Source organism: Perognathus longimembris, chromosome 9 (genome assembly GCF_023159225.1).
Source record: "Perognathus longimembris pacificus isolate PPM17 chromosome 9, ASM2315922v1, whole genome shotgun sequence".
NCBI classification, from domain to species: domain Eukaryota; kingdom Metazoa; phylum Chordata; class Mammalia; order Rodentia; family Heteromyidae; genus Perognathus; species Perognathus longimembris.
The window spans coordinates 48,603,570-48,620,732 of NC_063169.1; the positions used below are offsets into that span (position 1 = coordinate 48,603,570).

The following is a 17,163-nucleotide window of genomic DNA, read 5'->3' on the forward strand; positions in this document are numbered from 1 at the left end:
TTGTCTGTATTCCTTAAACAAACACAATTGATTTTTTCTATTAAATTAGTCACAATATGGCCTAACAACAAAGCCTATTAAGCATGAATGAGCTAAAGATGAAACAAAGTACACATACTTACTTTTGACTACAACCGAAGGCCTGTTATGATTTCCTACCAGTGATAGCTGAGTTTATTATTTCTTTCTCCTTCAGAACCTCAGTCAGATCTTGATTTCTTGTTCTCTTTGAGCCTCTTAAGATATCAGTGGCACTTGTAGCCTCTTCAGACATTAAATTTTCTCAGTGGCAAGATCTCTCATGACAGTTTTTGTTCACTGGCAGCAAATTCCTGAAAATTCACTGTTTCTTACACCTTTTCCTGAACATTAAAACATCTAAGGACTATATATTTTTTATATTGCCTTCTGCTATATGGTCTTTCTTGTGATGCCCTATCCTTTTCATCTCTGAGTGCTGCCATAACTCTTGGCATAGCTTCCATTCTATCATATACCACACCTTGCCAACTCCCATTCTACATCTGCTTAATACTCTTAACATCTAGAGAATAAGTGGTCCAGGTCGTGGTTCAGGTAATTCATTTCAACTCACCACTTCTCAGCATTGCATGAGGAGGGGAAGGTCATCTTGCTGAATGAAAATCTCATACCAAGGGTACTTCTTGAGGGAAGAGTGCAAATACTCTGAGAACCAGACATGACACATAGTTCTGAACCTCCAGTTGGAGAGGTAATTCAGGATAGAAAAACAGTCTAAGAAATAAACTTGTACAATATCTTTTTAGATCGAGGCCAGCATGCACAGGCCTCCAGAACTTACCCTCTTCCTGTTGAGGAGGAAAACACTCCTATTTCTTGCGAGAACAATCTCTTGATTGTAGAGGTGCATTTTGATTAGCAGATCAGGTGAGGCAAAAACAACATGCAAATACATGACTATAGAAAGTCTGTACATATGGGAAATGCACAATATCTCCAGAAATTCCCAAATGTGTATGGATTTACCTGCTGGTCATGACTGAACCCCACTCCCTCTTTAACTTTCCCTTTAGAATACAAACCATTTCGCATCTAGCCTCTCTTCAGTGTAGCTTTCATTACCCTTGGAGGAGGTGTTCCCAACACTCAGACTTGAATGAGACCATTGGAGATACTTCCTTGTGTTGATCATAATTTGGAGACCAGTTTGGTAAATGAGGTTATCTTGTTGGGAGCCTGAATAGGCCTTGCAAGACAGCAACAGAAATGCTAGTTTGTTTCTTCCAAGAGTGCAAACTGTAGGAGCAGCACAACATTCCAGAAGAAAGGAGAAAATGAAATTTCACATCAAGTAAGGGGCAACAGGCTTGCTGAAACTGGGCATTTGAGCCCATGGCTAAAGAAGCTTTACCTATTCCCCTCTCTCTACCTCCTACCTGAGCACCATCAATCAGCAAACTAATAACTTCTTTCTGAGTCCAACCAGTTACATTGCTGTCCTGAAAATGCCCCTTCAGTGATGATTTTGTACCTGATCCAAAGGAAATTAAATCAAATAATCAAATCATATTATTTGCAGTTGAAAGAAGATTCCCTGAATGCAAAAAATGATCTGAACAGAGTCATTCTATTCACATAGGAATTCATTCCTTAGCAATTTTTAGTAATTCTTAAAGTACAATTCAAAAGAGAAAGGAGCTCTTAACTATATCAGTAGTGATGATAGCCGTTAGAAAATTACCATTTCATTTCCTGGTGACTTAATATAAAGGTATAATTTCATTCTGAAATATATATGTCCTGAGAGGAATAATTAATATTCTTATTGTTAGAACATCCAGAACAAATTCTATTTAGTTTCTTTTAACTATAAGAATACATGAGGGTCCGTAATTTCCTCTAGAAAATGAAAAGAAAAATGGCTTCTTACTCTGCTTTATAACAAAATCATTGAAATTTGAATTCCAATTTTTCATTAAACTTAATGAAGAATATTTTCTATTAGTTTCTTATTTTTTAAATCCTTTTTTGAACAGTTTCTACAAAGGATAAAGGTATGAAGATAAGAATTTCTTAGTTGCATGCTTCAAAAGTAGTAGCCTCATAACAAAACATGAAACTGCGAGAAGTTTGTTGTCAAAATACATGGAAAATTTGGGTCCTCATTAATGTGCATAATGGTATCCAGATATAGAAATTTAATGACATTATTTGATGATGGAAACATAACTTCAAAGAAAAAAATGATGGTGCCATTGTGGGTGGTTGTGAACTACTTCAGATTTTCTGAGAGATCTAATCTAAGGTCCTTTTACCATGTTCTTTTTGAAGATCAAAGTGTCTGTGTCTTCAGGAGGGGACTGCATTCGAACATACAAGCCAGAAATCAAGAAAGGAAGCTACAATAATATTGTTGTCAATGTCAAGACAGCTGTTGCTGACAACCTCCTGTTTTATCTTGGAAGTGCCAAATTTGTAAGTCTAATATTTCATTTTTCTTTAGGCTACATATATGTCTAGTCAGAGGTTCATCTTGACTTTGGGCAAAAAGTATAGACTCCAGTCACATGACCACTTCCCAATGTCTAATGTAGCCTTTCAGGTTGGAAATTTTCTTCCCTCACAGAGTTCAGTCTAGTAATTACTTTCATTTTTCAGTATACAAGTGTTTGTTTTCAATTATATTTTCAGATCTTGCTATTTAAGAAGGCTAATAGAATGAGTTTTTTCTGCACAAACTAAGAATGATAATAAACTTCATGTTACTGAAATGGAAAAAAGAAGCAAATTGGGCACTAAAGTTTTTTTTAACTAATAAAACACATCTAACTTGTTGAATTTATGGCTCACACAAAGATGTAATCCTTTCCATTTGAATCACTTAATTTTATATGTGTGGATATCTTCCAAAATTAGTAAGATTTTTTTAAAATACTATATAAGTATTTATTCCTACTAAATGTCATTAATGCAAAGGAATTGGTATAAGGAAGATACAGATATAATGTAGGTACAAATAACAACAAAAATCAATGCAAACATCTTACTACTAATGCACATCAGTTAGTTACATCATAAAGTAAAATCATTACAATTTAATGTGACAGAACAAATCAACCCCCAAAATTCAAATAAATCAGAAAACTAGAATACAGATTTTCATTCATTCAACTATCTCACATTAACCCTATAATTGTCTCAAAGCAGCTAGTGTGGTGAGGTAAGCATGATCGGTGAGACAATGGAAACCAAATAATTCATACAAAAAAAAGTAAGGTCTAAAGTTAGTGTTCGGGTGAAATGGTTTAAATTCCTTAAAATTAGTAAGATTTTTAATAGACCATTTAGGATGTAATATTTGTTATTCATCTAAGGCACTCTGGATCCCTCAGGTTACAAATCATAGTTGTGCCTCACAAACGTCTGTCTTTGGTGTAAACAATATAGAATTCTTTGCCCAACTGTTTTACTTATCTACAAATAGCACCTGTTGAAAATTACTTCACTAGCTTTCTCTTTCACAGTGCTTTATATCTATATCTATATCAATATACATTTATATATTGCTTTTATATTTCTCTGTGCTAGATTGACTTTCTGGCTATAGAAATGCGCAAAGGCAAAGTAAGTTTCCTCTGGGATGTTGGATCTGGCGTCGGGCGTGTAGAATATCCAGACTTGACTATTGATGACTCATATTGGTACCGTATTGAAGCATCAAGGTAACTACTCAATTAAGATAATTAAATGACAGAATCTTGAATTCGTTCCCACCTTGAGAAAAATCCAATTTCCATTTCAGTGTATGAATGTAGGCACATATGTGTGATTTTTATATGATGTGTACACGTTTAAATGTGTAGGAAGGAGTGTATTTGTTATACCTGTTAGAAATTGACAAACTTCAAATTAGTGACCAGAGCTGATCTGTCCATTTCTGATCCTTTAGGATAAAAGGATATAAATGAGAGTAGTGGTGATTGTTTTCAGTCATCTTACCTCAAGTGAAAAAAAAATAGTACTGACATTGTTCTTATTGAATGAAGCCAAAACATAAGAACTGTTGTTCATGTTTATCTTTAGTGTATACAGCTCCTCTTCTTATTCACATAGCAACCATGCCTTCAGATACATGAAGTGTCACACATCAGCATCCATATATATAATGTACGTTCCACACTGATTAAAATAGTAATTAACAGGGAAGTGAACCAAGAATTCTATTTTGAAGCCTTAATTTGATTTTCTAAAAGCATCCAGATCACATACAAAAACATCTCTATCCTCAGTATTTTCCTCCCACTCTCTCCTGTTTTTCCAACTTTGCCCTCCCAAAGAAACCCAAACATCTCAGAGTTGAGTGTTCAGGTTAAGGATCTAGGTCTGCAGGAGAAGTTAATCAGAAACAAGTGAAGCAAAAGAATCAGTAATTGTCAAATCTATATAGGGGAACATAGAGAACCATTTTGGTTGTCTATATCCAAATTTGTCCATAATATAATGTTTATAAGAAAATTAATCATGAGCAATAGTTTAATTCCTTTTAAAGATATTCAGCATAAGTGTCTCGTGTGTGTGTGTGTGTGTGTGTGTGTGTGTGTGTGTGTGTGCTTTTCAGAGAGACATAGAGAAAGAGAGGCAAGCTTATGCTTGCCTATGTGATAGTGGAAGAACTGATGAGTTTAAAGACATTTAGTCTTACAAAATGTAATTCTATCAGAAGAGTTAAAAAGAATTTTACTGGAAATTCATTCTTTTGTTCAGATGCATTTAATTTCACCCTGCCCCTTTAAAAAATAAAACATTCACCAAAATGAGACAGCAGGAGAGGAATGTGAAACAAAAGTTTTGTTATGACTGCTTAGCTCAGGCAGGCCAGATTCTCATGTTTAACAATTCGTGGAAATCAGTCACTCAAAGGAGAAAATGAAGCAAATTAAGATAATAATAGTTATCCAGATTCTGTTAATTGAATTGAAAAGTGAACTTCAATTTGTGTATAAGACTCTAAAGAATATGTATATATGTATATATATATACATACAAATATGATATACAAAACTGTAAAAGTCATAGAATATACAGGAAAATGACCTCAGCAAATTTGGATCCAAGATATTATAAATACTTTCAGGAGAACTTAAACTATGCTACCAAAATGTGGCTGATTTGGAGGCCACTTGCTGCCATAACTTTGATAAAAATGCTAAATAAAATATTAAAAACTTGTTTAGGTTGTATGTGTTGGAAAACAGCCAATCATTGTCTAAAGAACAGGACAGAGGCTTTCACCAATCTGTCATTCCTGTCAATGGACATTGGTGCGCTAGTCCTGGTTGAAAGATACCCTAAATACCCAGTGAAGATGAGAATCAATCTGGAAAGTTTGAAGCTTAAATATCTTATCTCTTAAATTTTCCAAAATAACTCTTTTGTTTATATCTTTTTAATCTGAAGTAGTCAGAAAGAAATATATATTTTCTATGTCTTTCTCCCCCTTTATTTCAACACACACCTTCAAGAACTGGAAGAAATGGATCTATTTCTGTAAGAGCTCTTGATGGACCCAAAGCCAGCATTATGCCCAGTACCTACCATTCTGCCTCTCCTCCAGGGTACACCATTCTCGATGTGGATGTGAATGCAATGCTTTTTGTTGGTGGTTTGACTGGGAAAATAAAGGTAATGAGCTTTTTTCCTACTGTATTTCATCATTATAAACAACTACAAAATGATATAGTAAAGCTCCACAAAAACTTGGTCCCTGTTTACTTAACTTGGGCTTAAGAAAACAAGAATGTATTTTGAGTAAGATCTTCCTTTGAGCTGTGAAAATTCAATTCTTGAAGTACCCTACTTGTAACCCTGAGTGTATTTACTTTTAAGCAGTTGCTTTTCCCCATCTATGGAAAAAAAAAATTGTCATTCCTATTTCACTTGCATCAAGAACAAAGTGTTTTTAAATATAATTCATATTTTGAATTAGTTTATGATTAATAAGTATGAAGTGCTATGAAGTTCATACTCACATCTAATTAAAAGATTTATGAATAGCTTGGGAAATATCACAGGGGCCATAAGCTTTCAAATCATGATTTGGTTTCTAAAAGTTTTAGAGTTGCTCTTCTCATTCTTAGAGAATAAAGCACTTAATATTCATAATTGCTTTATGACAGGTCCTTGTGCATTTCAAATTGCAAAGTGCCTGCATTTTAAAGAAGCTTATGTTGATTAAATGGAATTAGGTATTGGAAAAACAACCTGTGGGTGAGATACAAGAGCATAACCGAATACAATGGATAATCCTGGACCTGTCAGAATCACTCTGGATGAGATTAGTCAGGAAATATGAGAAGCCAGGGTGACCCCACATATATGAAAACATAACCTTCACATGGGATAAGGTAGTTTTATTTATTTGGGGTACAAAATGTGACTCTAAAATATGGGATCTGATTCTGCTTTTATAGAAATCATTCCTACTTCCTACAACTATGTATGAATATATATGGCACATAATAATATGAGTCATATTGACAATTCTCTCTGCTTGCCAGAAAGGTAAATATAAAGGAGGTATACTGTAGCACAAAAACCATGAATTTTGAAATCAAATCCAGGATGGATTTTCTTCTCTACCACTTTCTAAAATATGACCCAAGGCAAATCGCTTGACCATTTCACTTTCTTTACTAGAAAAGAGTGATAAACACGTTTGAACTGGGTACTGATTGTTTGCACCTCTAATCCTAGTTACTCAGGAGAACCAAGGTTCAAAGCTAGCCAGGGCAGGAATGTCCATTAGACTCTTATCTCCAATTAATCACCATAAGGCTGGAAATTGAGCAGTAGCTCAGGCAGTAGAACACTATCCTTGAGCAAAGAAGCTCAGGGACAGCATCCAGACCCTAAGTTCAAGGCTTGAGAATGTGTATGCGTGCATATATACATATATATTTAAGCACATGTATGTACACATATATACAAGCATATGCATATGTACATATATAAATATGTATATACATATATACATGTATGTATATTTAAGCACATGTATATACATATATGTGTTTATGCATATATGCATACATATGTATATAAACAATTTAGGATATAATAATAAACTTCAGAAATAATTTTATAACGCTCAATATGTGCTAAGCACATATAAAGCTAATGCTTCTAGTAATTTTACGAATTGACTCATTTAATCTTCACAACAATCCCAAAAGTTACAACTTAGTCTACTGGGGCAATTATAACAAAAATACCCTAAATTGGGGCAGCTGGTAAGCAACAATGGAGGTTGGCAAGTCCAAGACCGAGTTGACTGAAGAAGGCAGAAAGACACCAGAAGGAAGACATAGTCTTTGGATGTCCTTACATGCTAGAAAGGATAACTAGATCCTTGAGACCTCTCTTATAAGGACATGAATCCCATTTTTGGAGGTCCCACCTTCATGATCTAGTCACCTTCTGAAGGCCCCACCCCCTTCCCCCATTGTCTTGGAGGTTAGGATTTCTGTACAACAGTTTTGGGGGAACACAGATCTTCATGTTCTAGCAGCACACTAATTCCCTCCTCACTGTTTAATAAATCTGAGGAAGAGAGAAAATGTGTTGACCGATGTGATGCATTACTTTATGAAAGAGCTGAGACTTGAACACAGGTTAACAAGCACAAGAGTTTCTATTCCTAATGACACTGCATGACTGACACGATGAGGAGGGAGACAACATGTATATAATGTACAACAGATGCAAAGGCATAGTAGACATGCCTTAACTTTCACCTTAAGTAGTTCGTCTTATGCCTATTATAGATGGAAGTGGCACAAAGCAGGTGACTTTGATCCATGAAATATTTAGACAACCTTAAGAAATCAGTTTGGCTAAGAGTTGTAATATTCCTACCATGCCAGAATATGAACCAAAAGCTGAAAACAGACAACAAAATGAGTTGGCTGATGAAAATTCAAATGAACAGGCAAATTTCTCAAGGGTAGCACTTTATATGCAAGGAGGCACCCCAAAAAAGTGAAATCCACAAGTAGAATAATCAATCTCTAGGAAAGTAAGAGACGTCAACTGATGGAGAGTTCCAAGGACTGTGCTGACCTCTCATCAGCATTCTTTGTAGCCCCAGCAATAGGAATGTATTCACGTTGATATACTTAAATGGAACTTAACTACAAATTGGGAACTACTCATGGGCCATATTCTTACATTTTTTTCTAAAATCCAAACACAAGTCTATTTTGTATTCCAGATAATTCAGGTAATGTGGGTTAGCTTTGGCAAAAAAAAAAAAAAAAATTCTAAAGTTATAGGTACCAGAATATGGAATTTAGCTAAAACATGTTATTTAAACTACAAGTTTCTCGTTTTTTTCCTTGCAAATCCTGGGCTTGGACTCAGGGCCTGAGCACTGTCCCTGGCTTCTGTTTGCTCAAGGCTAGCACTCTACCTCTTGAACCACAGCCCCACTTCTGACTTGTTCTGAACCCAGGGCTTCATGCATGCTAGGTAGCACTGTACCACTAAGCCACATTCCCAGCCCTAAACTACAAGTTTCTCTAGAGTTAAATGAGTTCCTTTCTTCCTTTGTGACTGTGGTACCTACCAAACTTGAGGCCTTGTCCTGTGAGGACAGGAGTAGATTGGCATAAGACACATGAATATAGAGCCTGGTTCTGGAGATGGATACCAGATAGACAGCCTTTTCGTGGTCCACTGTCTTTTTCTTAAACTGTAGCCTGCCTGGCTGTGAATGGAATCAAGGCTTAGGGATGCACCATCACAAGGTAATTTCTAATTGTGTTTACCTCTCTGCTCTGTGTCTTCAATGAGTACCTTTTCTCGAGATCCCAGAAGAAACTTATTTCACGTCATGTGGCCCAGATTTTCTATTAAAAAAAAATCAATGTTATACTTGCATTAATGCTTAATACTTACCTGTTCTAGGCCAGCACTGAGCCTGGGACACTAAATCATCTCATTAAAGTCTCACAAGAATCCTGTGGCACAGACAGAAGAAAGGGAAAAAAATCGTATCACCTAGCCTAGGGTCAGAAGGTGGAAAGTGTTTATAATTGGTTTTCTGTTTCCATGGGTTTCCCATGTTCAGATCCATCCAGCCAAGAATGAAAATATTCAAAGAATAAAATTGCATGTGGCCTGAATGTGAAGCTGTTTTCTTGTCACTGTTCATTCTGAAATATTGCATAGCAACTATTTATATAGCCTTTACATCATATTAGGACTTATAATTGATCCAGAGATGCCTTAGACTATATGGAAATATGTGCAAATGCCAACCAAATATCACCTTATTTAGTAGAGAGGACTTCTACATCTAAAAATTGTGGCATTTTTAGGGGTCCTGGAGCCAACCAACTGTCAATACCTAGGGCAAATTTGATTTACTGTTGGCGTGATACATACAATAGTAATTGGAATCCCTTTTAAGGCAGTATATTTTTTAAAAACTTAACCAGAATCTATTGGTGAAATATTTCAGCTGTCCTTCTTTTGTTGAGCTATGTGGAATAATTGAGAAAATAAAATATAATATGGTTAAAAGTATGGGAGAAAACAAGAATATCAGAGAGAATGAATAATAACTACTCTAGCTTCCACTGGTTATAATTCTCACAGATACTGCAAGGTTTTGGCAAGATTCTAACAAATATCACCTCTCTCTCTCTCTCTCTCTCTCTCTCTCTCTCTCTCTCTCTCTCTCTCTCTCTCTCTCTCTCTCTCTCTCTCTCTCTCTCTCTGTGCAGAAGGCCGATGCTGTACGTGTGATTACATTCACTGGCTGTATGGGAGAGACATACTTTGACAGTAAACCTATAGGTTTATGGAACTTTCGAGAAAAAGAAGGTGACTGCAAAGGATGTACAGTCAGGTTAGTTGAGATGAGAACTTTCTTAATGTCTGACTTGTGTATCACAAACCTTCATTGTATTATGTAATATTTTGTTCTGATTAGGAGCTGCTTGAAATGTTTATGCTCGAAGGTAGAGTTACCAGAAACTAAGAAAGCCTCATGTCCTGTTACAGACATTTTTACAGGCATTTCCTAAGGACCTTGGAGGTGCCCCTAGCAGTACTTATTTCTATAGTTTATTTCATTTTTAATGTAATTTTATTAGGATTAAGGTGTCATCCAGAGGGGTTACCATTTCATATGTCAGGTAATGAGTAGATTTCTTTGTTGGACGATGTCACACCTTTCTTTGCTTTCCCTCAGGTCATAAGTTTGTATAAATTTTCAAAGGCAAGAAACTTTAACCACAGACAATTAAGATTGCTACTTCTTTCTCTGTCATCATTCCTGCATATCTATGGGGTTCTGCTTATCTGTGAATGTCTTGGGGTCATAATTATTATTTCATAAAGATAGGACTCCCTAGGCTGATTAGGCATAAATTTACAGCCCTAGCTCAGGTTTCATCTCCTACAGGACATTTCAGATTGACATATCAAATCCAAAAAGTGCTTCTAGGGAAAACTATGGGTCCCTAGGATTCTTCCTCAGCGAAGAAGGAGCACAAGGGTCCCAAATAGGGCAGGAGGAAATGCCAGAATACGCATTGCCAATTATGAGAAAACATCTAGCACAAGCAGGAATTTGAAGATAATTAAATCATACAAGGCCTATAAAGACAATAAATATTTTATATAAACTTGACTAGAACATGGTCAATCATTAAAAGTAGGTGATTTCTCAGTATGAAAATGAAGAACCTCTCAAATAATTTCATTGTGATAAATAGTTATAATACTAGGAAATGGAAACGGGTTTTGGGGGGAGAGGACTGTGAGGAGGCGGCATGAATGGAGGACAACAGGGTGAGCAAATGCAGTCATTCTACTCAATGTGCATCATGTAAAAATTGAACTTGAAGGTAGGGGTTGGAGGGAGACTACTGGGAGAGAAAAATGTAAGGGGCAACATTCTACTCATAGCCTGATTTATGGAATTGTAACCTCTTTGTGTAACTACTTAATAATAAAATTTAAAAGACAACAACAATAAATAAAAAGTTACAAAACACACATTAAATGCCTGGAAGATTAATGTGATGTGCATATACTTAAAGATGATAAATCATTTATATATTTTTGTTTTCAATTTACAGGGTATACACACATTTTTAAAACTTAAATCCCTCGTTGATATAATAGTCACCTTATACTCAGTTCACAAGAATTTTAAAAAATCATTTTCACAGAAAAAAGATAACTCCAAGCTATGTCTCTAAGAGATTTATCTTCCAAATCTTTGTTATAAACTTATGAACATGAATTGGAAGCCTGACACATTTAAGATTATTTTTGTCAGGGCTGGGAATATGGCCTAGTGGCAAGAGTGTTTGCCTCCTGTACATGAAGTCCTGGGTTCAATTCCCCAGCACCACATATATAGAAAACAGCCAGAAGTGGCACTGTGGCTCAAGCGGCAGTACTAGCCTTGAGCAAAAAGAAGCCAGGGACGGTGCTCAGGCCCTGAGTCCATGCCCCAGGACTGGCAAAAAAAAAAAAAAAAAAAAAAAAGATTACTTTTGTCAAACTTTAGCAATAAAATCTAATATGAAGGGTTGCTTGTCAAATTTGTCAATGCAACCAGTAATATCCATAGCTGAATATTCTGACACAGGCCTGGAATGTCAGCACTAGGAGGGGGAGGAAGTAAGAGGATTACAAGTTAGAGGCCAGCTTATATTACATGAAATCTTAACTTTCGCTAAATATTCCTTTGATAAATTTCTAAGCTAAGATTTTTTTTTGTCAGTCCTGGGGCTTGGACTCAGGGCCTGAGCACTGTCCCTCAAGGCTAGCACTCTACCACTTGAGCCATAGCACCACTTCTGGCTTTTTCTGTTTATGTGGTGCTAAGGAATCGAACCCAGGGCTTCATGCATATGAGGCAAGCATTCTACCACTAAGCCACATTCCCAGCCCCTAAGCTAAGCTTTTTTAAAGTCTACTACCAACAAAACACCTAAAACATCCCATGTTCCTTCAACAACGCAATCACATCAGACTGTAATGTCACTAATAATTAACTTTTCAAAGATCTTGCACTTCTATTATAACATGCTGTGACCTATAGTCACAGGTCACAGAGTCTTACACTTTCATCTTCCTAATACTAGGATGAATTCAATCCACTCTCAGGCATCAGAAAGTTTATCACCAGGAAGGAAGAACAGAAATTACTATAAAAACCTCAAAGCAGGGGCTAGGAATATGGCCTAGTGGTAAAGTGCTCACCTCGTATACATGAAGCCCTGGGTTCGATTCCTCAACACCACATATATAGAAAAAAGCCGGAAGTGGTGTTGTGGCTCAAGAGATAGAGTACTAGCCTTGAGCAAAAAGAAGCCAGGGACAGTGCTCAGGCCCTGAGTCCACTCCCCAGGACTGGCAACAACAAAAATAATAATAATAAAAAAAATAAATAAGAACCTTAAAGCCTAATAAAAAAAAATCCCTCTCACAGCATATGTGATATACTATTGTTGCTCATATAGAGTTAAAAACATCAATATGTGCTTTATAGATTCTTTTTTTTTTTTTTCGGCCAGTCCTGGGCCTTGGACTCAGGGCCTGAGCACTGTCCCTGGCTTCCTTTTGCTCAAGGCTAGCACTCTGCCACTTGAGCCACAGCGCCACTTCTGGCCGTTTTCTGTATATGTGGTGCTGGGGAATCGAACCCAGGGCCTCATGTATACGAGGCAAGCTCTCTTGCCACTAGGCCATATCCCCAGCCAATATGTGCTTTATAGAAGAAGCAACATTTGGAGTTGAACTTTCAATGTCTTACAAATTTACTGAAGCTGGGCTCTGGTGGCTCACACCTGTAATCCTACTTCTCAGGAGGCTGAGATCTGAAGAGCACAGTTTGAATCAAGCCTGGGCAAGAATGTCCCTGTGAGACTCCTATCTCCAACTGACAACCAGAAAATCTGAAGTGGAGCTGTGGATCAAAGTGGTAGAGTGCTAGCTTTGAGGAAATAAAGCTCAGGGACAGCACCCAAACCCTGAGTTCAAGTTCTACAACTGAACAGATTAATAAATGTTAATTAAAAGTAATTCAATTTTTTAGGGATTTTTGTTTGCTTATTTTTTGATGGTGGTAGTGGATTGAACTCAGGGTTGACACTGAACCATACCACTTGAACCATCCCTTCATCTCATTTTTCCATTGACTCTTTTTGAGGAAGAGTCTTCTACTTATGCTGGGCCTAGCTACTGTGCCCAGTCATTTGGTCATTTGTTGAAATAGAGTCTCATGTACTTTTATGCATGAGCTGGGCCTCAAATCCATCTACCATGTAGCTGGGATTACATTCTTAATCCACCTACCTAACTCTAGGTGGTTTTTAATGAATTTTTGAGCTGTGGAAATATTTTTATTAGGACTGTTATTGTTTTGTGAAAGCTCTAATTGCATAATTGTACAAATTTGGAGTGGTCTTTCCTAACATAAGTGCTGGTATTTGAAAAAAAGTAACAATTTTGTAGAACTCCTGGTATTAGTTGGTTATTATTTTCCTTCTAGCAAACCATTTGTCATATTTTAAGAAAATAACCAATCATTCCAGTTAAGGACAAAAATTATTTTGAAAGACCTGGATGAAAGAACTGTCCTAGGAACATTTTGTAAAAGACATTTATTATAGAAGAACTTAAAGACCTGTATTTATTCCACAGTAAATAAAAAGGATACAACTACCTGTATGCTTTATTAAGACTAATCTGTCAGAGAAACACAAAAAAAGTACCTCATTTGTTTTGAGGGCCTGAAAAGTCACATAAATGCAATTTAATTCAACTAAATTGGATTTTTTAAAAAAGGCTGGATATTTACAAGATGATGGAGTTTGGGCATTTTTTTTTTAACCAAGACCCAATGTATGTTGAGTTCTCATAGTAAAAGGTACATGCAGAAGAACATAGAAGTGGTAGTGAAGAGAAGCTGAAGGATAGAAGATGTATTTGAGATGTTTTCTACCCAGAAGCCCTTGCCATCCAGATGCAGAAGGTAGTTCAACACCTTCAACAATGAAATTCAAGTGAGTTTTGTTTGCATGAAATGTCTCTGTTTCAGTCCTCAGGTGGAAGATAGTGAGGGGACTATTCAGTTCGATGGAGAAGGTTATGCATTGGTTAGCCGCCCCATTCGCTGGTACCCCAACATCTCCACTGTCATGTTCAAGTTCCGGACATTTTCATCAAGTGCTCTCCTGATGTACCTTGCCACTCGAGATCTGGTAAGAATCATGTGCACACATTTCCCAGAATTGAACGTGTATTTGCTTCTTTTCATGGATATAGAGTCTAGAATAGCTGTGTAGTAGCTGAGAATGAGGGATGCAGACAATGCCTATATATTTCCATTGGTAACTTGAATCACAGATATAATTTAAGTAGTATTGATTTTCAATACAGCTCCTCAAATAATCCTTCATGAAAAGTAACTAGTAAAAATTCTTTTTTCCCAAATAGGATTCTGTAGCAACAAATCTCTTTGCCTGTTTTCTAAATTGAAATGTGATTCTAGGTGTTCTTTGGCCTCATTCTGTGGTTGTTGCTATTTTAGCTCAAGGTTTCTTAGTAAATTCTTTCAGGGAACATAGCGTTTTGTTGCTGTTGTTGTTTAATATATTTTTGAGAGGAACCTACTTTTGTACTAGTGTAATGAAGGATATGTCCTAAATAATTAATTGTGACCATTTGTACCGTAATGTTAGAACCACTAAGATTCACAAAATACTAACATGAGTTCTATTTCTGAAATGTATTTATGTTCCAGAGTAGCCTATGCAGCAATTTAGCTGTAAGATCCTATTATAGACCCTATAAAGAACTGAATGTCCATATGTTTCTCTGTATGTCTAATCACTGGTATGTTTTTACTTTATTAATAGAAAGATTTCATGAGTGTAGAGCTCAGTGATGGCCACATAAAAGTCAGCTATGATCTAGGTTCAGGTATTGCTTCCGTTGTCAGCAATCAAAACCATAATGATGGGAAATGGAAATCATTCACCCTGTCAAGAATTCAAAAACAAGGTGAGTTTTTATAGTAATAATGCAGTATGGGCCTTAATCATGCTATCAAAAGTACCCATGAGCCTAATCAGGAAAACGACCTTGTCTGTAATTTTAGCTACTCTCAAGCTCGATGAAAAATGGATGCAGTCATTTCTTTGGCTTAGATTATAGATGGTTTGGATTAGACAAGACTGATTGAAGAGCCAAATGGTTCTCTGTCATTTTCTTCTGAAACCGGGAGCTTAATTTGAAAGCATAAAACTGTCTTACAACTTGTAAAATTACATCATGTAATAGCTTTGAAAAACGTCGCCTGCTTTCCTTATCTTCCTATTTGTCAAGATGTTTTCCTCAAAGCATCCCAAAGTAGAATTTGTACAGTGGTTGAGCAATTCCTTTCTCTTTAAAAAATACCAAAAAAATGGTATGTGTTCAAGTAAATAATTAATTAACAATAACATGACATTTTTGTGCTATTGTGATTTATAGACAGGTATTCTGTTGTTAAAGAAAATGTGTGTTCAAATTTATATGTACTATGGATACACACACATATGTATGTACATATGATCTCATAATATGAAGTTGACCTACTGATTCTTAGCATGATCCTTGCAATTTAGATATAAAGAAACCTTCATACTCTTTGTAACACAAATAGACCTAATTAATGTTGAGAACACCATACAAATGTCTGGTGTGCACTTAGTAGATATTGTATAAGAACTAAAGGAAGTCTACCACAAGCCTTTATCTTCAAGGAGCTAATAAGGGAGTGAGGTGAACATTGAGCATAGAGAGCTGATTGCTGATAGAGATGTGCCTCCTGCTAGCAGTCTGAGGAGAGGGACATTTAAGTGGAAAGGGAAGATCTACTCCCAAAGGAGTGCCTCTGAGAAACAAGCAGGAGTCGAAGAGTTAGTTCAATTAAATCAGCCATTTCAGAGAATGGAAAGTTATGCAAAAGCTTGAAACCATCAAACAGGAGAACACATCTCTTTCCCACTGTATCTTTTTTTTGTGCTAAAACAAACTCTAGAGGAATTCTTCAGCTGAAACAAAAACTAATTTATTTGCCTCTATAAATTGGAATTCTTCCATATACTTGGCTTCCAAGTATATGGAAGTATGAAAGTCAAGATGCACATATAGAGTTGTTTGGTAAGAAGGTGGTTTAACTCATTTGAGGCTTTTCCTAAACCTCCTTAATCACAGAAATCCTTCCATTCCTGGAGTAGTACATTTATGCTTAAACACACTTTGGGAAACACATTAGTAACTTCAAAATCCATAGGCTAAAATTATTGTATGAGGTATAGATAACAGGTTGTATACAAAACAGGCAGGGAAAATAGGGTGAATATGAACAGTGTGTGAGCTAAGCAAATGAGGTAAGATATAAGGAATTATGAGTATAGATCAGATGTGACACACAATCAAATGTGTGCTTTTGGAAAGTTTCACAGCAGCTAAGAGGGTAGGTTTGTGAAAGTTTAGGATATTCCTGTGTCTGCAGAAACTACATATTGGGAGAAGGTGAATTAAGTTAACCATGAGAATGAAGAGGAATGAGTGAAATAGAAATACTTTAAGCAGTTTAAAATGGCAGAGGTTTTCTGGGCTTGCAGGAAAAAAAATATCTGAAATGAATATTAAAAAAAATATGTCAAGAAACTATTAAATATAGCCAAGACAACAGGCTTTCTGGAAAAGATGCTGAGTTGTATTTTGGACATGTTATATTCAAGGTACTTTTAGTACACTTAGCAGCCTAGGAAACCAGTGTAATTGGTAAGCATTCATTATGTGAATCTGATCATCCCATATTTTATACAGAGAGTTGGATCATGATCATCATCTTCTTAGTAGCTACTTCTGAATAAGAATGAGAAAATTCTAGCATGTATAGCTGTAATCATATGTTCTAAAGCCTTGGAGAATAAAAATATTGAAATAGTTATGGCCTAGTGGCAAGAGTGCTTGCCTCGTATACATGAGGCCCTGGGTTCAATTCCCCAGCACCACATATACAGAAAACGGCCAGAAGTGGCGCTGTGTCTCAAGTGGCAGAGTGCTAGCCTTGAGCAAAAAGAAGCCAGGGACAGTGCTCAG

General features: G+C 36.3%; 1 protein-coding gene across 1 annotated transcript in view; it reads left to right on the forward strand.

The window, feature by feature from the left end:
- Positions 1-17,163, forward strand: part of Lama2 (laminin subunit alpha 2) — a 547,138-nt gene that overhangs the window by 490,760 nt on the left and 39,215 nt on the right. The window contains exons 46-51 of the mRNA XM_048354062.1: positions 2,314-2,457; positions 3,571-3,704; positions 5,505-5,664; positions 9,768-9,892; positions 14,105-14,267; positions 14,925-15,069. Of these exons, the coding sequence (XP_048210019.1) occupies positions 2,314-2,457; positions 3,571-3,704; positions 5,505-5,664; positions 9,768-9,892; positions 14,105-14,267; positions 14,925-15,069 (871 nt within the window). The remainder of the gene's footprint in view (positions 1-2,313; positions 2,458-3,570; positions 3,705-5,504; positions 5,665-9,767; positions 9,893-14,104; positions 14,268-14,924; positions 15,070-17,163) is intronic.